The 23047-nt window shown below is 34.4% G+C and overlaps 1 protein-coding gene across 1 annotated transcript in view; it reads left to right on the plus strand.

Annotated features, from left to right (window-relative positions):
- Positions 1-23047, plus strand: part of ITGA1 (integrin subunit alpha 1) — a 193605-nt gene that overhangs the window by 69122 nt on the left and 101436 nt on the right. Inside the window, exons 3-6 of the mRNA XM_031964896.1 lie at positions 14516-14628; positions 17035-17123; positions 17207-17321; positions 17890-18017. Coding sequence (XP_031820756.1) covers positions 14516-14628; positions 17035-17123; positions 17207-17321; positions 17890-18017 — 445 coding nt within the window. The remainder of the gene's footprint in view (positions 1-14515; positions 14629-17034; positions 17124-17206; positions 17322-17889; positions 18018-23047) is intronic.

The following is a 23047-nucleotide window of genomic DNA, read 5'->3' on the forward strand; positions in this document are numbered from 1 at the left end:
TTATAGGCTTAATAATAGAAAATAGATATAAAATGCTTTGCAAACCTTAAAGCAATCAAAACATTATGTTCCAGGCATTGTGCTAAGCACTGGGATCCTCAGGAGCTCACAATCTAATTGCGAAGACAAAATATAAACAACTATGTACAAACAAGCTATATATAGAATAAATTGAAAATAATCGATAGAAAGAAGACACTAGAATTAAGAGGAATTGGGAAGAGCTTCCTGGAGAAGATGGGATTTTAACTGGGGGCTTGAAGGAAGCTAAAAGATAGAAATGAAGGTGAATAGCATTTGAGGAAAAGAGGACAGATATTAATCCTCAGAGTTGCAAGATGGAATATTTTGTTCAAAGAACAACAAAAAGGCAAATGTCATTGTATCACAGAGTACATGGTGAGGAGTAAGATGTTAAAAGACTAGAAAGTTGTGTTTTAGTTGACTAGGGTTTTTCTTGTTTGTTTGTTTTGGAGGGGGGCAAATTATAAAGGGTTTAGAACATTAAATAGAAGATTTTATATTTGATTCTGGAAGTGAGTGGGAACCACTGGAGTTAAATCACTATGTAAATGTTCGTTATTATCATTGGGAATGGAAATACAATATCCAGAGAGCCAAAATCCTGCCTGTTTGCCTATTCTCATCCAAGTTGCTATCTCAGTGTGCCTCTAATAGTTCCACTATGCCACAATACTACAATTGGAACTTGCTCTCCATCCCTGTTTTTCTTGGTTCTTAGATGCTTTTTCACCCAAATTGGGACCATTAATCCTTCCTCTAAGTTTCACTTAGAGAGGAGAACATAGGTCTGGAGAGAAAAGGTCAAAGATTTGTGGAACAATGGTCAGAGCTCTGGAGTTGTTTTCAGACAACCTAGATTTGAATCTTGGCTCTACTGGTAATGTCAAAATGACCTTAGGCATTTAATATGGGGCTCATTTGCCTCATCATTGTCTCTGACTACCTTTACAATTTCTAACTCTAAATCTATGATCTTAAACTGCTATGACTCCAAAGGTTTTGGCCTATGTGGTTGAAAAGTATGATAGTTATCCACATTTTAATATATTTTATTTACTTTATTAACTATTTCCCAATTGTATTTTAATCTATTTTGGGCCTCATTCAAATATTGTGTGTTGGACTCTTCAGTTATAGATAGTTGAAAAACCTCTCAGCTCTCAAATTCCAAGCTAATGTGCATGCAAAGTAGCAGCATATAGTATATAAAACTTGTAACAAAAAAGAAAATGCAGAAATTATTTTTGAAAATGGTACACCTATGTATAAAGTTAGAAAAGATAAATGACTTAAAGGGAAATTTGTTTTCTGGGAATTTTTTTTCAGGAGACTTGTTTGGCATAAAGCTAACTACTTACTTCCTCAATTAACATTAAACATCTACAATATTTGTCAACTAGCAAAATTAATTTCTCTTCATTCTGCTGAAGTAGAAGGAATATGGGGCAAGGAGTCAGGGGCCCCAGATTCTAATTCTGACTTAGCCTCTTATCTACATGAGTCACTCTTTCTGGACTTCACTTTCCTCACCTGGAAATATGATCCTGATCTATTCATAAGTCAGGTGACCTGATATGTGCCTGGGCTCTGCTATAATGAGTGGTATAATTTTGGTCAGGTTATTTAATCTGGATTAAATGACCAGAAAAAAAGTGGTCCTTTGTGGGCCTATATCCTATCCTCAGACAGTCCTCTTTATGAAATGCTGGTCAAGCCAGTACATTTATCAATGGTAATTTATATTTTCTCTTCTCTTGAATGAATCCTTTCAGGTAAATTGTGCACATTTTTATGGTGGATTTCTCAAAACATTTAATTTACAGGCTAGAGTTATAATGTAGGGGCTTTGGGGCACTGTGTAATCACAATGGGGTAGATATCTTAGAAGCAAATGAGACTTTGGAAAGAGGCAGCTGAGGGTTCAGTGGGAGTCGGGGAAGATCTGAGGTCAATCTGGCCTCAGACACTTAGCTGTGTAATCTTGGGTAACTCATTTTACTGCTGTTTACTTTTAATTCACTGGAAAAGGAAATGGTAACCCATTCTAGTATCTTTGCCAAGAAAACCCGATAGACAGTATTGGTCTGCTATAGTCTATGGGATCATGAAGAGTTGGACAGAACTGAACAGCAAGAGTCTCTGGAAGGTTTTTCAAACTAAGCAGTGTATGCTTAGGGCTCCTATTAAACAAAAAATATCTGGCCCTAGAAAGCCCCCAACCCACCCTAATGGTATTCCTCTCTGCTCTAAGAAATGTATGATTAACAATAATAATCCTTAATGCAAGGAATCAACTGACTCATAAACAAGTCAAGTGAGCAAACATTTATTTAGTACCTATCATAAGTTTGGTATTGATTTGTGCTAAGTGGAAAGACTTGAATGGATTAGGAAAGAGAATCTAACAAGAGATCATTTTTATTAAATATACTTCAAACATAAATAATCATTCAGAATTAAATTGAGAGGCTAAAGCAAAATCTATTGTGCTTCAATTAAATTTTTAAAAGTAGAGGTAACTCGACTTCAGAGAAGACTAGAATAAATATAGATGTGATCAAAAAACAAGATATGCAGGAAAATTGCATTATGCTTAAAGGCACAAGGCTCCATAGATATCAAATTTAATAGTATGTACAAAATAACAGTATCTAAATATTTAAGGTAAAAGGTAATGGAACTGGAGGGAGAAATAGTAAAACTAACTATAATGGGAGTGGGGGTTGGGGGAGTCAATCTACTCCTTACCAATCTAGACAAAGATAAACAAGAAATAAGTTAGGATTCTGAAAAGAATTTAGTGTTTACTGAATTAGAGTAACAAGAAACTTGGAGTTAACCAGTGGCTCAGTGAATAGAGCACTGGACCTGGAATCAGGAAGTCCCAAATTCAAATTCAGCCTCAGATCTTTCTTAGCTCTAGGATGCTGGACAAGTCATTCAACTTCTGATTGCTGACAAAAAGTATCCACTAAAGAACAAAATGGCAAACCACTCCAATATCTTTGCCAAGAAAACCCCAAATGAAATCAACAAAAGAGTAGAATGACTGAACAATAATAATAGTAAGGAACTTAAGTACTTTTATATAACAACTTTGGAAAGATCCAACAAGTATTGGGGCATAAAGAGCTCACCAAAAATGTAGAAAAGGAAAAATATTAACCATATCATTTATTCATCACAATGTGATAAAAATTGTATTTAATAAAATTCACTTGAAGAAAGTATTAGAGTAGGATGGAGGGAAATAAATAATTATCTCACGTAACTGGGATTGTGAACTCACTCATAAAACCAAAGCAGAAAACAAAATAGATTAAAAAGCAAAGTCAAATAATATGTTCTTTACAAGAAACTTCCTTAAACAAAAGTTCACACATAATAAAAATAAGTAAATTCAAATTAAAACAGTTCTGAGGTAGCAACTCATGCCATCAGATTAGCAAGGTTGATAAAAATAGAAAATGACAACTGTTGAGGACTATTGGAAAAATGGTATATTAATGCTCTGCTAATAGGGGGGTGGATTAGTCCAGCCATTTTTTTTTATTTTATTTTTATTTATTTTTTTTTTATTTAATAGCCTTTTATTTACACGATATATGCATGGGTAACTTTACAGCATTAACAATTGCCAAACCTCTTGTTCCAATTTTTCACCTCTTACCCCCCCACCCCTCCCCTAGATGGGAAGATGACCAGTAGATGTTAAATACATTAAAATATAAATTAGATACACAATAAGTATACATGACCAAAACGTTATTTTGGTGTACAAAAAGAATCAGACTCTGAAATATTGTACAATTAGCTTCTGAAGGAAATCAAAAATGAATGTGTGCATAAATATAGGGATTGGGAATTCAATGTAATGGTTTTTAGTCATCTCCCAGAGTTCTTTTTCTGGGCGTAGCTGGTTCAGTTCATTACTGCTCCATTGGAAATGATTTGGTTGATCTCATTGCTGAGGATGGCCTGGTCCATCAGAACTGGTCATCATATAGTATTGTTGTTGAAGTATATAATGATCTCCTGGTCCTGCTCATTTCACTCAGCATCAGTTCGTGTAAGTCTCTCCAGGCCTTTCTGAAATCATCCTGCTGGTCATTTCTTACAGAACAGTAATATTCCATAATATTCATATACCACAATTTATTCAGCCATTCTCCAACTGATGGACATCCATTCAGTTTCCAGTTTTTAGCCACTACAAAAAGGGCTGCCACAAACATTCGTGCACATACAGGTCCCTTTCCCTTCTTTATAATCTCTTTGGGATATAATCCCAGTAGTAACACTGCTAGTCCAGCCATTTTGAAAAACAACTTGGAATTATACCTTAAAAGGTTGTTAAACTGGGCAAATCCTTTGATCTAACAATAACATTAGTAGATCTATACTCCAAAGAAATCAAAGAAAAAGGAAAAAGAACCATATGAACAAAAACATCTGTAGTAGCTGTTTGTGTGGTGACAAAAAACTGGAAACTAAATGGGTAACCTTCAATTGGGAAATAGTTGGACAACATTTTATATATTAATGTTACACATTACTATTGTGCCATGCAAAATTATTTTTTAAAAAGGATAGTTTGGGCGAATTTGGGTATGAATTGATGCAATGTGAAGAAAGCAGAACAAGGAGAAATATTTATGAAAGCCTTAAGGTGTCAGGTTACATTAGACTTTTTTTTTGGGGGGGGGGCATAATCAATATAGGAATTTGTTTTCCTTGACTCTGGGTATTCATTACAAGGATCTTCTTCTTTCTCCTCCTGCTCCTCCTTTTTCCTTCTCTTCCTTTCTCTTCCTCTTCTTCTTCCTCTTCTTCCTCCTCTTCTTCCTCTTCTATTTGTTTTTCCTCCTATTCTTTTTCTCCTCTTCCTCCTCCTTCTTTCTCTCTTTCTTCTTCTTCTTCCTTTTGATAGGGGTAGGTAGGAGAGAAAGAAAATAATGTTTTTGTTCATTAAAAATATTAAAACAATATAGTTTCTAACTGGTGTCTAACTTACTATCCAAGCAAAATCATTCAGGGAACAACTAAGTGATTCTTTGTCTTCTCCCTTATGTGCCAGGGATATTGACTTGTGAGAAGGCAGACCTTCTGGCTGCCAGTACTTTTCCTCCCTTGAAAGGGAAAACTGATTCATTTTTGTTTCTGAGTCCCCAACACCTGACCCAGTGCCTGGTACATATTAAGTACCTACTAAATACTTGTTAATTGAATCATGTGTCCTGCTCCTGAAAAGACATCTTCTTCCTCTGTCTCTCCCTAGTTTGTCACTAAGTATAATACCTTTAAAAAAAAAAAAAGACAAGCTATCTTACTTTTTCTTTCCCTCTGAATCTTTGACTTGTCCATGGCACCTCCCCTTGATTGAAAGATCTCCTCTCTTCCTGCACATTCTTCTTTTATTCCTCACTGGATAATTAAAGACAGATCTCTATTAAGAAGGAAAGGGGAACAAAATATGAGAATGATGGTACATGTAAAGATAGTCCTCACAACTGTGTTCTTTCATGCTATAGCCAGAGAGTTTATGAGTAAAACTATAAATAAGCAGGTATTTATGCTAATAAAAACTAGGAAAAGTAGAGTTGTTTATAGGAGTGAATCTCTGAATATTCTGAGTCAATTTTTATCAGTTTGTTTAGATAAATAGATTAAGTTCTTATCCTTATTCCCACCATCAACATGAACCTTTCCCAGGAGTCCTTAAATTTATGGTCTTTCCACTGAAATTGTCTCCAGTTATTAGACTGAGTACTCTTTGAGATCAGGATCATTTTTTCACCTAGCACAGTGCCCGCATATGTTGTTGTTATTGTTGAGTCCTATCAGTCATGTCTGACTCTTCATAACTCCATTTGGGGTTTCATTAGCAAAAATACTAGACTGGTCTGGTGTTTCCTTCTCCAGTTCATTTTGCAAATTGAACTAAGATAAATAGGGTTAAGTGATTTGGCCAGATTCATATACCTAATTAAGTATCAGTTTTCCTAACTCCAGGCTCAATACTCTATCTGGTGTGCCATCTTACTGCTAATTTTGCAACCAGAGTATACAGATGAGGAAACTGAGGCAAGCAGTGACTTACCAGAGAAAACACAGCTGGTAAGTGTCTGAGAACAAATATGAACTCAGGTCTTTCTGAGTGTAGATCCAGGGCTCCTTCATCTACTGCACCATCTCCCTGCCCAAGTTAGCATATAGTGCTTGATAAATACCGACTTGGCTTGACTATGCAACCCAACAGGGATTCGTTCTTCTATAGAGCTATTGAGAAAAAAAGGGACAATGTATTTCAGGAGCATATCTAATTTCTCTTAGGTTTGTAGTCATTGTACAGTAATTGTGTTTGTGTACTTAAAAAACACTGCCACCTTATTTTAACAAGAGGTAAGACTGGGGTTTTTTTTGTTATTGTTTTAAAGCTGGGTCAAATCTTCTTTGTCCATTTTTAATATGGTGTTTATTTTGTATTGCTTTTGTATTTGTATTTGTTCTCTTTGAAGTCTAAATTTCTCCTTTGGCAAATTGTCATTTCTTTCATTTCTCTCGTTTCTGCCCACATCCCCTTGCCTGGCATTTTCCATGGGCCTGTAGTGTGGGGGTTGCTGTGTTTCTCTTCTAAAAGGGCCACTGGTCAATGCTCATGAATTTATTTATCGTAGAATAAGAGGTTTGATGTCTGGGTGTTAAGTTTAAATTTACGTACAATTCCAAAAACAGAAAATATGAAAAGTAATTAGAAAATATTAAAGAATGCTAGTGTATAACATCATGCCAGAGAGGACTACCAAATGGACAAGCATACAATAATCAGCTTTTTAAACGAGTCAAATCAAGTTATCAAACATTTACTAAGCAAATTATTTTGTGTGTATGGCACATTGTTAGATTGCTGAGGCTATAAACACAAAAAAGAAGCAGCCCTCGCTTTCAAAGAGCTCACAATACTATTATTCGTGGGGGGAAAAAATTAGCCCAAAACACTAAAAAGTCTCAGAATCATAGTATTAGAAGGGATTTCAATGATCATCTTCTCCAATTTATACAGGATGTTTTAGTGGAAAGAGTAACTGCTTTTTGAATAAGAAATTTGTAATCAATTCTTGGTCTCTGTCACTTTCAGACAGGGATTTTAAGCAAATCTTTTACATTTTATGAGCCTCCAATGAAAAATGTAGGAGAGAACTAGATGCCCTTGAATATCCCTTGCATCTCAAAATCTATAACTCTTTAGGAATCCTTGCTCTAGCTGCCTTGCCTCTGCTTAAAGACTCCTAATGTGTGGGAAATTTACCAATTTTCAATATAGTCCTTTCCACTTCAGGATGGTTAATTACTAGTAAGACTTTCTAAATCTTGAATCACATCTACAAATACAGATACTTCTTGGTTTATATAAGTAGACTGTTGTGCAGACAACTATGTAAAGAGATTACATAATGTGAATTTGCTCATGACATGGGAAAGAGAGAGAGGGAAGGAGACAGGAAGAGGGCCATATGCCATGGAGGAGGGGACCAGCATACCGCTCAAGGATACGTAAGGGCCAGGAGAGAAGAATGGGAAGGGTGGGGATGGAGAAGAAAATAGGGCAAAGGTGTTTTTTTTTTCTTTCAGTGATAGAAGTATCAAGCCAAGCCTCCAATCTAGTGTTTATGGAAGTCTTTTCACTAGTCGTTTCTTCTGTTTTGCTTTAACTTGGAGGGTTTTTTTGGGGGGAAGGGATCAGAGTTTGGACTTGGGTTTTCTTTTGCAGGGTAGGAGGGACAGGAGGGAAAACAGAGAACATAGTACTGTTTACATAGTTTATATAGTTAAGTTTACATTTTTTAAATGCAGATTTCTTTCAGAAGTCTTTACATAAAATCAAATTTGTATAATGCAAATTTATATAAAATGTTAACTATCTATATATTTTTCACTCTCCCTTTCTATGCTTACCTTCACATTAAAATCATTAAATATTGAGGTTAGGTACCTCAACTGGCATTTAATGGTCATCACAGCATGGTTCCAACCTACTTTCAAGCCTTATTTCACATCAGTCCCATTCATACCTAAAATATTTTAGCTAAACTGGTTTATGTTATCCAAATTTGACATTCAATGTCCTGTCTGTGCTTTGCACACACTATTTGGCAAGTCTGGCTTGAGCTCACTCCTTATCTCATCTCTTAAAAACCTTCCTTTTGCTCAGCTCATGTGTCCCGTCTGTGGGAAGCCTTAATTCCTTTAGTTGTCATTGCCCTTCCCTTCTTCAATTTACCTTTCATTTATTTATATATAAGTGTAGTATCCCTCCAGTGAAATGTAAGCTCTTTGAGGGAAACTCTGTTATTTTTTTCATTCTACTCCCAGCACCCATTAAATGTCCATAGTGGACATTTAATCAACCAATAATTATTAATAAACATTTGTAGAACTAAACACGAAATTGAATAGTGACTTCCTTTGGAGGATTTTTATCAGTTTCTTTATATAACTTCTGTACTCCATCATTGCAATAGAGGTTTGCATATTTAAATTAGTTCTATTTGATGGTCTTTCTGTTTATATTGTTTCCCATGAAATTATTTTACTTTTTGCTCTTGAATTCAAAACAAAATTCCAATACCCTAAAGCATGGATCTGACCATGTTGTTCCTCTCAAGAAGTTTTACTGCTGCCCAGCAACCTCTAGGATAAAAAACACAGTTCTCAATCTAGAATTTTAAAACTTTCAATGTCTGGCTCTAACCTAAATTTCTGGATTTTTTTCATATGATTTTTCCTATTATTAGGTTAGAGTCTAATAAATTGTCCTAATATGCAGCATTCTATCTCTCACTTTGTACAGGTTATCCTCTCCAGTATGGAATATTTTAACTTCCTAGCATCTGCCTCTTAGAAACCTACCTCCATTTAAGTGGCACCTCTTATAATATGATTTTCCAAATCTTCCTCATTGGTAGAGCTCACTCCTTCCTCAGATTATTTTATATTTATTTTTCCATGCAAGTACTGCATTCCCTAGGAACCATATGAGGGCATGCTAGCTGAGCCCCAGTATTCCATTAAGTTATAGTGTTTAGAACTAGAATAGCCTTTAGAGATTATCTACACCAATGCATTCTAAGGAAAATCTAAAAGATGCTGTATTTAGAGCTCTGGAGCCCAGGTCACATCTCTACTAAATGACTAAGTGAGCTATCATTCATATTCAAATTCTCTGACACTATATCCCCTAGTCATTCCTCCATAACACCTTTTCCCCCTAGGATTTTATTCTATATGAGAGATTCTTAACTTGAAAGGGGTCTATGGATAACTATGGATCAGAGAACTTAGAAGGAAAAAAAATGTATAATCCTCCTGCTCCCCTAGTGAAGATAACAGAATAATTAGAAAGGGACAATAAGAATCACTTAATTTTAAGATTATTTAGAAATATTCATTTAACTTTTGGTACTATTGGTGTTGCCCATCAGAAAGTTAATACATTGAAGGGTAGTGAGATGGCACAGTAGGTAGAGCACCAGCCCTGGAGTCAGGAGTACATGGGTTCAAATCTATCTTCAGAAACTAATTGTGTGACCCTAGGTAAGTCCCTTTACCCTAACTTTCTCAAAAAAAAAAAGTTGATACTTTGAGTACAAATCATAACTCTTCTACAAGGTATCACTTGATTATCTTTTTATATCTGTATTACCTCATCTATAAAACAGCAGGATTAGATTCAAATACCTTTAAAGTCTCCCCAAATCTATCTAAGTCTTTTGAGGAACTGAAGCACAACCACATTGATTTTTATTTTTCTAAAAATGAAAAAAAAGACAAAGAAAGGACATCTAAATAGAAGAATGCTTTCTAGGTTCACATTAGATTGATTAAAAAAATTGGCATCCTAAGTTGTCAGTGATTCACATGACTCATCTTCTCAAACTATTAACCTACTCTCTCATGCTCCCAATTTTCAGTTCTGGAACTATAATTATTAAACTCTCCATATATAAACTATGTATATAAAAACTAGAATTATTACCACAAAAGATGTATTAATCCATTCCACTACAGATACATCCACATTTCCAATAGTTCAAGCCAAAATAACCCTTACTAGCCACTATTCTTTATGTGTCATTTCCCCCAGTAAATTATTAGTCAATCAATAGCAATCAATTAGTAAACATTTGTTAAGTACCTACTATGGTGCTAGACACTGCCTGAAAATACAAAGAAAAGCAGTTGATAAGAATTGCAGGTGTTTAGCATATATTAGATTACTTTTTATCTAGGAAGGAGTGGAAGGAAAGAAAGGAGAAAAAAAATTGAGGTACAAGGTTTGCAAGGGTGAATGTTGGAAACTATCTTTGCATATACTTTGAAAATAAAAAGTTATTATCTAAAAAAAAAAAGGCAGAAAGCAAAGCAGGTGAGAGTCTCTGTCAATGAGCAGCTTGAGGAGGGGGAGACAATTTGTTAAAGAAAAGTACACACAACTTATATACAGGATAAAGTGGAGATTTTTGAAGATAACTTGAAGGCACTAAAATTGAGTGGGATTGGGAAAGGCTTTCAATCAAAAAAATGTTAACTCCTTCAGGGGAGGGACTAGCAGTATTTTTTGTTTACATCTTAAATGTTCATCATAATATGATGCTTAATAAATGCTAAATCCTTAAATTTTTTTCATTCAATTAATGGAATTGGATTCACCATGATCACCAAACCAAAAAGAAATATTATTTTAAGGAGTATCTAGTGAGCTAGCTATGCAGGAGAAAGATAACAAATAGATCACCATGAAGGTATTTGCAGTTTTACTTTGAAAAATCTGTTTGCAGTAAATGAAAGAGAGAAATTCTAAGGAGGATTTGGCAAGATATTGAAAAACAAGTCCATATATATATGTTCTTGGTGACTTCAATGTGAAAGTGGGACTGGGAGAACAGTGAAAAATACACATGAAAATTTGGTTCAGGATCAAGAAATCAAAGATTTGAAGAAAGCTTGTTCCTGTACAACACAAATATACCTTTCAGAAAAAGTCAAATAGTGGTGGAATGGTGACCTCAAACATTAAAAACCAAAACAAAAAATTAGACTATATTTTAATAGACAAGGAATAATAAAGAAATCGCTTCAGAATTGGTTCATGTACAATTGGATGAACTAATTGGTGAAAAGGTCAAGTCAAACACTAAATTAGAAGAAAGGGGGAAAAAAAGTTTAGAAGATAAGTATGAGATTGTAACAATAAAAATAAATAAAGAATCCATGCTACCAAATGCCTTACATGAAACAATTAGAAGAGTAATGTCCTTTTTAGGAAAGTTCCTTTCCTAAGTAAACTAAAGGTTTAATGAATACCAAAGCAGAAAAATTAAATTAAATATTAGTAATATGGCTATATTTAATATGATTTAATATGATATTATGATCAACTTGAATTTAAACCAAAAATGCAAGATTAGCTCTATATGAGAAAAACTACAAATGTAATAGATCATACTACTAATAAAATGAGAATGTATATCAATAGATTCAGAAAAAGGCTTTTCTTTACAAAATATGATACTCATTTGTATTAAAATTTATAAACTAGCATAGGAATAATAAACCTTTCCCCAATATGATAAGAAATAATTACATAACATCAAGACCTTGAATTAACTGTTAAGGACCAAACCTAGGTGAAGGGGCAGGTCAATTCTCCAAGAACCTCCACAGCTGTGAATCATAACATCGGAAGGAATTGCAAAGTAGTCTTTACTGACACAGGTGTTGCTTGTGGACTGGGAATGAAATAAATTGGAGGCAGAGATAAGAAGAGAGAGGTCAGACAATGCAACAGCCTCTCAGTCAGAGAACAGCATCATCATCCTCTCACATGAAGAGCTACAGGTCTGAGTTCGACCTCCAGCAGACACTGGAAGGTGGCTCTCATATCACACCAATTAACTATAAAGGAGAAATACTCGAAGCTTTTCCAATATAAGCAGGGGTAAAGCAATGATGGTGCATTGTTGCCATTATAATTTTATATAGTTCTAAAAATTCTAGCTATTGGGATAAACCATTTTACTATATTTCATTTGATATTTCTGCTTTGGTATTCATTAAGTCTTCAGATTAGGGAATTCAGTGAATAAGCACAGGTTAAAAAGACAAAATTATTGTTTTTTGTAGATATATAATGGTTTATTTAGAGGGTTCTGAAGATGTTAATAAAAATTCATTGAAATATTAATTTCACTAAAATAGCAGAATATAAAATAAGTCCACAAAATAGTATTAATTTTTTTATATATTATTTTGGCTTAACTGAATTATTTCATTTCCAGTGAAGAGAACTCCTACAGTACTTTATTGTCTTATATATGTTCTCCTATGTATAATTTCTCTGATTTCTGCTTTCCTATGATTTAAATAAATGAGTTTCTTTGCTATGTGTTGTGTGTTCATTCTGGGACTGACCTTGGATATAGAGTCTGGGGTCCCCTTACTCTGCCAAAATGATAAAGTTATCAGAATTTAGATTATATAACCTAGAAGATCAATATTTAAAGGCACAATACACATACATACACATAAAATACATAATACATCTACACACTGTGTATGTGTGTACATGCATGTATGTATATACATATGTGTTACATATGAATGAGCACACATGGCAGTATCCCATCTCTCTGAGGAGGGCAGAGTAGCCTTTGGTTCCAGCTACCTGAAGGAAAAGTCTTCCTTGGAGAAGGGTCAAGTAAGAAGAGTCTAGAGATAACTATTTTGCCTGCCTTTGAGCTACACATGAGGAAAGATCTCTTCCTTACAAAGAAAAATGACTATATCCCCTAAATTAATTTGCAGATTTAATGCTTTACCAATTAAACTACCAAGGGATTATTTATAACAAATATATAATATTTATTTTATATACATACATGTGTAATATGATATAACATTATATTATATAAAACATGTAACATATCACATAAATTTATAACAAAATTTATATCTATAAATAAAAATGTTCAAAAATATTAAGGGAAATTATGAAAAAAGTGCAAGTTAATAGAATCCAATAATGAGATCTCACATTATTCTATATTGTAGAAATCAAAACTATTTGTACCAATTTAAAAATTAGGAGGATTGATCCACTAAGCAATAAAATATACAAGATCTGAAAGCTACCAAACATTGCAGAATAATGTCAGCAAATCCAAGGACACGATTAGGATGGATAGTTCTTCAACTATGGGAAAACCGGAAAATAGAGTGTCAGAAATCAGATGTAGGCCAATATAACCTACACCATATACCACAGTAATCTTAAATCTAGCCATTCATCCTAATGTCATTTTTCAAGTCATTTGGAAATGAATACATGACCTAAGTAGAAAAGTTTATATCATAAACAAATTAGAAGTAAATGGAAGGAGATTTCTTTTACAACTATGGCTAGGGGGAGAATTCTTAACCAAATAAGGAAGAGGTATCCATAAAAAAATAAATTGAGATTTTCAATTACAAAAAAAATTAAAAAAAAAAAAAGCTTTGCTAGCAGTAAAACTAACTCAGAACAGGAACAATTCTTTGCAGCAAATTTTTCTAGCAAAGGCCGAACATTCAAAATATACAGGAAATTGATACAAATATCTGAGAAAGAAATTACCTAATAAATAAATTGTCAAAGAATATAAATATTTAGTTTTCAAATGAAGAAAGATAAGCAATCACCAATCATACATTTATACTGGTCACACTATTTGTATTTCTTGCTTTACTCATGAAGTTTTAAATTCCATATGAGCAGAACCGACTCATAAATACTATAAATTTTAAATACCAAGTACATTGTCCTGTTTACTATGGTTCCTTGTTTACTGTTTGATTAACTTATTATCCTAGATGTCATTCTTGAGACTCTTTTTGAGTATTTACTTATTTGAGTATCTGAGACTCAAATACATTATCTGATTGAATATTGGAAGTGAAAATAATAAGTATACTAACTCCTAATGTAGGGAAAATATGGTTTTGATTCACTTTTCTATATTTTTGTCATTTATCTTTTGATGTTCATGGAGGTTTGGAGTGAGTTTTGTGTGTGTGTGTATGGGAGGTATTTTAATTTTTTTTCCTTTTAAGAGACTATGCTCTGGGGCAGCTAGGTTGTACAGTGGATAGAGCCCCAGCCCTGAAATCAGGAGGACCTGAGGTCAAATTTGACCTCAGACACTTAACACTTCCTAGCTGTGCAACCCTGGGAAATCCCCAATTGCCTGGGAAGCAGTGGGGGGGGGGGGGGGGAAGTTGGGAGGAGGAGACAGAGGAAAGAGAATATGCTCTGCCTTAATTAGATGTCTTTATAACACTAATCATAGACTTGAACTTGTCTGTAGGGAACAATTTGGTTGTTGTTGATATGAACTAGCTAAAATAAGGGATTCTTTATTACTTCAAATACTGATTCATATCATTTAATTTCCAGGGTGCTCATTGGTTCTCCTCTGGTTGGCCAACCCAAGAACAGAACTGGTGATGTTTATAAATGTCCAGTAGGGCGAGGAGAATCATTACCGTGTATAAAATTGGATCTTCCAGGTAAGATAAAAGAGTGAATTTTATTCTTACAATGCATTTGGGGCACTCAGAAAATGAATCTGGAACGTCTAATATGGAAAATAATTTTTTGAGAATGAAAGAACATTTTAAATCCCTAGATTCTAACTCCACTGCTTTCACATGCATATTTGTGCTATAAAATATAAACAACTCAAGACAACCTGGGAGTTATAATACAATATATTAATATACAGTGTAAAAAGTATCCAGTTATGTAAGGACAGCTGTAACTTCCTCTTTCATCCAAATGGTTCTTGGAATTTCTCAGGAGTAGCATGAAATAGCCCCTCCTCCCGCCCCCAACCAATTCCTATTCTCCCATTCAAAGCAAAAAATATTTGTAGTAGTCCAGGGTTTAGGAAAGAAAGAAGACCAGCTCAACAAATGATCCATCCACAATTTGAAATTTTTAATATCTTATATTACATTAACAAATATTGACAAAAACATATATATATAAATTATATAATATATATTATATGTACATGTTATATATTATGTGTATAATATATATAACTCTAGGATCAGATATGCAATCTTCTGTTTGTCATGCAAAGCCTTCATAATCTTCCCCTATCCCTTGCCTTTCTAGTCCTCTAACACCTTACTTCTTCTACCTTCTACCCATCTATGTGTTCTATAATCAAGTGACAGTGGCCTCCTTGAACAAGACACTCCAACTCCAGATTCTGCATACTTTCATTAGCTATTCTCCAAGCTTGGAACTCTCTCTGCCCTTATTTCCACCTTCTAGCTTCCCTTGATTCCTTCAAGTCCCTGCTAAAATCCTATCTTCTACTAAAAGCTTTTCCTGATTCCCCTTTCTACGAGTGCCTTCTATCTGATCATTATATTGTCCTTTATTATCATGAATTATTTGTACATTGTTGTTTTCATGTTATCTCCTTTAGACTATGAGTTCCTTGAGAGTAGTGACTAGGTTTTTGTTTTTTTGTTTTTTTTACTTTTTTTGTATTCCCAGCACTTGGCACAGTGCTTAGCATATGGTAGGTGCTTATTGACTGATTCTCTCTCTCTCTCTTTCTCTCTTTCTCTCTCTCTTACACACACAAATATGTATATACATTAACATGTATATACATATATATTACATATATACATCTTTGTATCTCTTAGAAATTTCAAGTGGTATCATAATATGTACTAATACAAGAGTAAGGTTCACTGATAGCTCCTAAAAAGAGTTGCAATACTGACACTAAAATAGAATGTTTTTGTTCGCTGAAGTTTAAAGAAGTTTCCAAATAGAATTTCCTTTGAAACCTTAAGGGAATGGAACATCAAATTGGAATTATTCAGTGACGCAACAAGCACAATGAAATACACCATTTTTCCCCAATAATGGAAAGGGCCAAGAATCACTGTCTCCAGTGTGACATGGCCCTATGGGATCTTGTCTGACCCTGGGTCACCCCAAGCCAAAGGATCTCTGGGAGTTCAGGGCCATTCCATGACTAATTGAAGACCAAAACAGACTAGTTGTTTAGAACAACCTCAGGGAAAACCTAATCCCTTGGGTTATGAAAACATCTAGGTTTTCTAGGGTAAGAAACAAACCATCCAGGAATCCAAATTTCCTGCCAGGATATCAGACCACTGAAAGAATGTCAGTCTGATATCTGGCAACAAGGATACTTCATTTGCCCTTGTGAGAGGTATAGATTAATTTGTCAGCGGCAGTATCTCCTTCCAAATCCTGCTCATCCTAGTGTCACCATGATGGGAACCGATATAGTTCATGCCCATGGAAAGATTTGTTTCTGTTCTGATGGTTGATATGGTGTTAGTCAGTCCTAAGTGATCTGATATTTTGGAACCAGCTTGAGTCTAAAACACTTGATATCAAGTATGTCCTAACCACTGCATTTTTTTCACTAGAATTTCATGACTACTACTCTAATCCTGTCCCACAATTTCCTTAGTAAGCCCAACTATATTCACCAGGATATTGACATAGAGATAAAAGAACTTTGCAATTGAGTTTCCCATACTGGTTTCCCACCCAATTTTAGCACATATTTTGTTAGAAATTTTTGACACATTCCTGAAAATGTAGAGAAGCATACAAAGCTACTTTATATATCTATATATAAATATTTCATATGAAGCCAAATATTGTATGTTTCTATTAGCAAAACTGTGTGAGAGGCAGCAGTCCCACACTCTCATTGCTTTGCTATTTCTATGCTTTTTTTTCCCAGTTCAGTCAAACTATTCGAGACAGTGACCCAGACAAAGATTCTGGGACCTAAGCCAGTTTTTCAACTTTAACTGCTTCATTTTATTCCTAATAGTAATTTGAAGAGTACTTGGCCTTCCTCCTCCCCGCCCCCATGCCATTTTATATTTTTCTTTTATTTTTAGTTTATACATCTATTCCAAATGTCACGGAAGTAAAGGAGAACATGACGTTTGGATCCACTTTAGTCACTAACCCAAAAGGCGGATTTCTGGTAAGAAACTAAAAAGCAATATTTTTACCAACCTTAGGAAATTTATCAAAGTAAATCTTATTACTTCTTTCTTTCTTTTCAAGGCTTGTGGGCCTTTGTATGCTTACAGATGTGGACATTCACATTATACAACTGGCATCTGTTCAGATGTGGATTCCAAATTTCAGGTTGTGAACTCCATTGCACCATCTGTTCAAGGTATGCATACCCTTGGAATATTTTTGTGTGTTTGAAAAGTAGTCAGCAATGAATGAGGAAATATATACACAGATACATGCCAAAAGCATGAAACATTTATCTCAGCTACTAGCATTTCCAATTTAGGTCAATGTTTGCTTTGCTGGTATAAAACCAAACGTTGGTGCTATTTGGAGAATTGATCTTAGTGTAAACAATTTTTAGAAAGACATGAAGCACCCCATTGAAAAAATGTCAAGTCATTCTTATTCCAACAACAGAAATCTCTTTAGATAAAAAAGCTATATATTCAGAAAAACAAAGTAAAAAGAGAAATTTACCACGGTCTTTTAAAACACTCATTGAAAATTTTTCAGTAAGAGCAGTTCTACAACATGAGGAGAAGGTTGTGGAGAGATGTTTTTCATTGACAAGATACCAAAAGTAATTTTATTGATTGCTACCAATATTTCATATTAGTTAAAAACTGATTTTTTAATAAGTCTTTCAGAAGTTATTTCAGTTGTTTACAAAAAAAAAAAAATAACAGCAGAGTCTATGGTTGCCAATTTGCCTTTTTGTATTGTAGGATGCAGTACCCAACTGGATATTGTCATAGTGCTGGATGGTTCAAACAGTATTTATCCCTGGACAAGTGTTATAGATTTTTTAAATAGTTTACTTGGGAAAATGGACATTGGTCCCAAACAAACACAGGTAAGGGAGTTCTGATTTTTTGTTCTTATTTTTTTGGATCAAAAAAAAAAAAAAACAAATAATTGAAATATGTTCATTAATGAAGCGAAATATCAGAAATGAGTTTATAATCCATCTGTCTGTGCTCATTCCTAAAAAAAGGTGGAATAACTAGAAGTATGTTCTTTTTAAAAAGCTTTTTAAGCAGAAAATGTTGCATGAACCACCATTTTAAAATCTTTGTTGATATCTTTTGCTTTTATATAACTTTCATTTGTGAACATCTTTCCCTTCCCCACCCCAAACTGGCCTTTATAAGCAGAAAGGAAAAGAAAAAGAAGGGGCAGCTAGATGGTGCAGTGGGTAGAGCACCAGTCTGAAGTCAGGAGGACCTGAGTGCAAATCTGACCTCGGACATTTTACACTTCTTAGCTGTGTAACCTTGGGCAAATCACTTAGCCCCAGTTGCCTCAGCAAAAAAAAAAAAAAAAAAAAAAGAAGAAGAAGAAAACAAACGGTTCAGAAAAAAAAAAAAACCCTCACATATCCACCATATCTGAAAACATTTGCAAATCTTTACATTTTAATCCCCTTCCTCTTCAAAAAAAGGACAGAGGAACATTTTTTTCTCCTCTTCTCTAGGGCTAAATTTGGTAATTCTAATTATGCAACATTCAACTTAGTTTTATTGTTGTTTTTTACATTCATATTGTTGTAGACATAGTGCATTTTGCTCTCTTGATTCTGCATATTTTAATCTACATCAGATCCTATGTCTTCTCTTACTTCTATGAATTCTCCATAATTATTATATCTTATGGCACAGTAATGTTCCATATTATTATTTTTTTTTTATTTTTACATGACCAAACCGTTATTTTGCTGTACAAAAAGAATTGGTCTCTGAAATATTGTACAATTAACCTGTGAAGGAAATCCAAAATGCAGGCAGGCAAAAATATAGGGATTGGGAATTCAATGTAATGGTTCTTAGTCATCTCCCAGAGTTCTTTCGCCGGGCGTAGCTGGTTCAGTTCATTACTGCTCCATTGGAACTGATTTGGTTCATCTCATTGCTGAAGAAAGATCCATCAGAATTGATCATCACATAGTATTGTTGTTGAAGTATATAATGATCTCTTGGCCCTGCTCGTTTCACTCAGCATCAGTTCCTGTAAGTCTCTCCAGGCCTTTCTGAAATCATCCTGTTGGTCATTTCTTAACGATGTTCCATATTATTCATATGCTACAATTATTTAGCCATTATCCAATTAATGGATATGTGCTTTGTTCACAATTCTTTGCTGCCACAAAAAAAGTATTAAGAATATTTTGGTAGGTTTATAATTTTTCTTTCAATTGGGGTAGATGCATTGGGATCTCTGAGTCAAAGATTATAAACATTTTAGTCAATTTGTGGGGGATTGTATATGTTTGTTCATGTAATTCTAAATTGTTTTTCAGATTTTTTGTATCAGTTCAAAAAATTCAAAATTGTATTTGTATATTTTTCATTCCATACCTCCTTCACCATTTACTTTATTTTGTAGTATCATCTTGTCAATTCACAAGCTACCATTTTCAAAGACAATGAGGAACATCCTTCATAGATGTGGAGAATCTATCATTTAATAGCAAGTTTAATATTAACTTGGCCATCCCTGCTCACAATAGCTCTATTTCAATGTGCCTAGAAACTGTGATATAGTCTCCCCAGAGCACTATGTTTACATTGTGGTTTCCTTTCTCATGTTGCATAAATGAAAGGGTAATGAAATACAGGATATTGCTGCAAAAAAATCTGTTTTTTCTTGTTTTTAATGATTTTTCCCCTTAAGTAGTAACTACTCCAGGGTTAAATTGCAGAAAGTCATTGTTCAGAGCATTTTTATCCCAAAAGCTTCCATTTCTCAGCAGATCCCCCTCAGCAGCCAAGAAGGCAAAATCTACACGTACTCTAAAATTTTGGTAATCTTTACTTTAGACATTAAGTTTAGTTTTCCTTCATTTTTAATTTATCAAATTCCCAGTAGGTGTCTGACATATTGGATTTGTACCCTAGAATTAACATGACCTATGGATTTGGGAAAACACAATTTAATACGAGGAAGACAGGATAGATGACTAAAGTGCTAGTGTCTGAAGCAACCTACAAATAAAGGAAATCCCTCAAGGACAGAGTAATCTTATAATTATTATTGATCTCTCAAGCTAAGACTGATGAGCTTTTCCTTTAAGAAGAGGATTCATGGCTATCTTGTATGTTCTGGCACTCTTGTGAATCTTTTCCATATTTTGCATACTTATGAGGAAAAAATAAAAACTGTTCTATATCTGCTATATTGCTGATATGTAAACATGAGAATCAATATGAAATGGTGGCTAGAGAGGTAGAAGAATTGGCCTTGAAAGCACGAAGAACTGAATTCAAGTATAGGCTATATGATCCTGAACTAATCACTTAACTAACCACTCACTGCTTTAGGAAACTTTAAAACTTCAAGTTGCCAAGTTGTAGCTAACATGCATTCGTGGAGAAAATTTCCTCATCTGGGACTTCCATAAATTGTTGAAATCACAGGTCCAGTCACTAATTCATTTATTCAATTGCATTTTTCAGATATCTTTAAGGTATAGGAATTATTTCTTATGTGATTTTTATTTTCCATGCTGTAGTTCAAAAGGAATAAAAAATATGTCATTTATTTGGTGATTTCAAGAGAACCATAGAATGTTAGAGCTAGACAGGGTCTTAAAAAATCACCTTGTTCAACCCCCTAATAAAGACAAAGGGTAAATGATTTAGGTAAATTGACATTGGTAATTAGCAGCAGCAGCCCTGGAGTTAGAATTCAAATTTCTCTGGTTAAATTCAGTACTCTTTGTATTATAGTATTAGACTGTCCAGAATATGAAGAAGAAAAATAAAGTTACTCTCTTCTACCAAAGCAATGATCAGAGGAAAATGTACAAATAATTGACTAATGAACTTCATTCTCCCAATTCATTTTCTAGAGGTCATAATGCCTGCCTGAAATGCTGAGGGGAAAGTATTTTCTTTTTTCCCCTTCCACAAAATTAATCGCTTGGCTGCTGCTACTGCTTTGTTCTGGGCTCTGTCGCCAACTAAGACGCCCTTTCTTCAAACTTCATTATATAAAAAGTTCAGTGTCTGGAAACGATGACTCAGGCTTAATGAACACCCCTTACTTCTTGTGGCAAGAATTCATGTGATCAGCCCCTTCCCCTTTGGCAGGGCCTCAGATTACCAATAAGACTTCAGATCACTTACAAACATATGGTCTCTCCCCATTCCAATCCATCTTCCATTCGGCCACTAATGTGATTTTCCTAAAGCACAGGTCCTTATCATGTCACACCCCTACTGAATAAACACCAGGGGTCTCTATTGCCTCTAGGATCGCATATAAAATGCTCCATTTGGCCTTCAAAGCCTTTCATAATCAAGCCATTTCCTACCTTTCAAATCTTACAACTTACTCCCTGTCATATACTCTTCATCTAGTGACCCTGATCTCCAGACTGTTCCATTAACAATATAATCTACCTCTCAGCTCTCTGATTGTCCCCCAGGCCTGGAATTTTCTCCCTCCTCTGCTCTGATTTTTGACATCCCTGGCTTTTTCTAAGTCCCAACTAAAATCTCACCATTTACAGGAAGACTTCCCCAGTCCCTCTTAATTCCAGTGCCTTCCCTCAGTAAATTGTCTCTTATTTATCCTATTTTATCCTTGCTTTTTATAGATATAAATATAGATATTTATTCATTTAGTTATCTAGCTACCTACCTATCAATTTATTTATTTATTTGCATGTTGTCTCCCCCATCAGATTATAAACTCTTTGAGGCTAGGGACTTTCTGCCCCTTTTTATTTCTCTGATGTTTAGTATAGTGCCTGGCACATAATAGACCCTTAATAAATTTTAATTGATTAATTGATTGATATATTATAGGGACTATGGAACCAGGAAACCTAAAAAAGCAAAGTTTTGTCTCCACCACTTGCTACTCAGCTTCTATTGGTCCCATTTTCTTCATTATGAGGGCACTGAATAGGAAGGGCCCTTTCAGCAATAGAGCTATAATCCAAGAAATACATGTTTGTATTTTTACTGTAAAAGGAAGTGATTTTCTTTGAATGATGGTATGATAATATCAGTTTCCCCTTTTACTCCACCTCCCTCACCCCTTTTTCCATGAAAAGTGACAAAGCTATCCACAGGAATTGCTTACCTGAAGACAGACAAAGATCAATCAATATGAATTTTTAGAACTTTTAGAATTGTCCGATTTCTCAAGATTTTGGAAATCAACATGGCCTCCTCTAAAGACCAGACTGGGCTGTCTACTGTAGCTAAATGCTGGAATAGCCTTGTTGAAAATCCTTTCTATGCTTTGACTAAGTAAACTTCATTTTGTTAACTATAGGATTACCTACCAATGGATGCCTCTTTTTATCTCAATAATGAACCTCAAAAATTAGGAACAGACCCCATTCAAGCCTGCCTTTAACAAATGGTAGATATTTCCTTTTAATTTTCATCAAGGAATGGTCCTTCCTTGATAAATGATTTGAAGAACCTGACTCATTATTCTCTAAATCTTTACTTTTACAAAATATATTCTTTTTTTTTAATAATTATAACTTTTTATTGACAGTACATATGCATGGGTAATTTTTTACAACATTATCCCTTGCACTCACTTCTGTTCCAATTTTTCCCTTCCCTCCTCCCACCCCCTCCCCTAGATGGCAGGCAGTCTTATATATGTTAAATATGTTATAGTATCCTAGATACAAGATATGTGTGCAGAAGGGAACAGTTCTACAAAATATATTCTTGATTTCACTTTAAAAATAGATGAAGTAGATAGAATAATAACAAATACTCTAATTCATCTTCCTTCTGTGCTTCAAAAAAAGAAATTTATTCATAGGAAATTTGGAAGTACACATCCCCCAAGTGAAAAAAGATACAAAAATGAACATAATTGTAAAGGGCACACTTTTCTTTCATGTAGGCCAAG

The sequence above is a fragment of the Sarcophilus harrisii genome, chromosome 1 (assembly GCF_902635505.1).
Source record: "Sarcophilus harrisii chromosome 1, mSarHar1.11, whole genome shotgun sequence".
Taxonomy (NCBI): domain Eukaryota; kingdom Metazoa; phylum Chordata; class Mammalia; order Dasyuromorphia; family Dasyuridae; genus Sarcophilus; species Sarcophilus harrisii.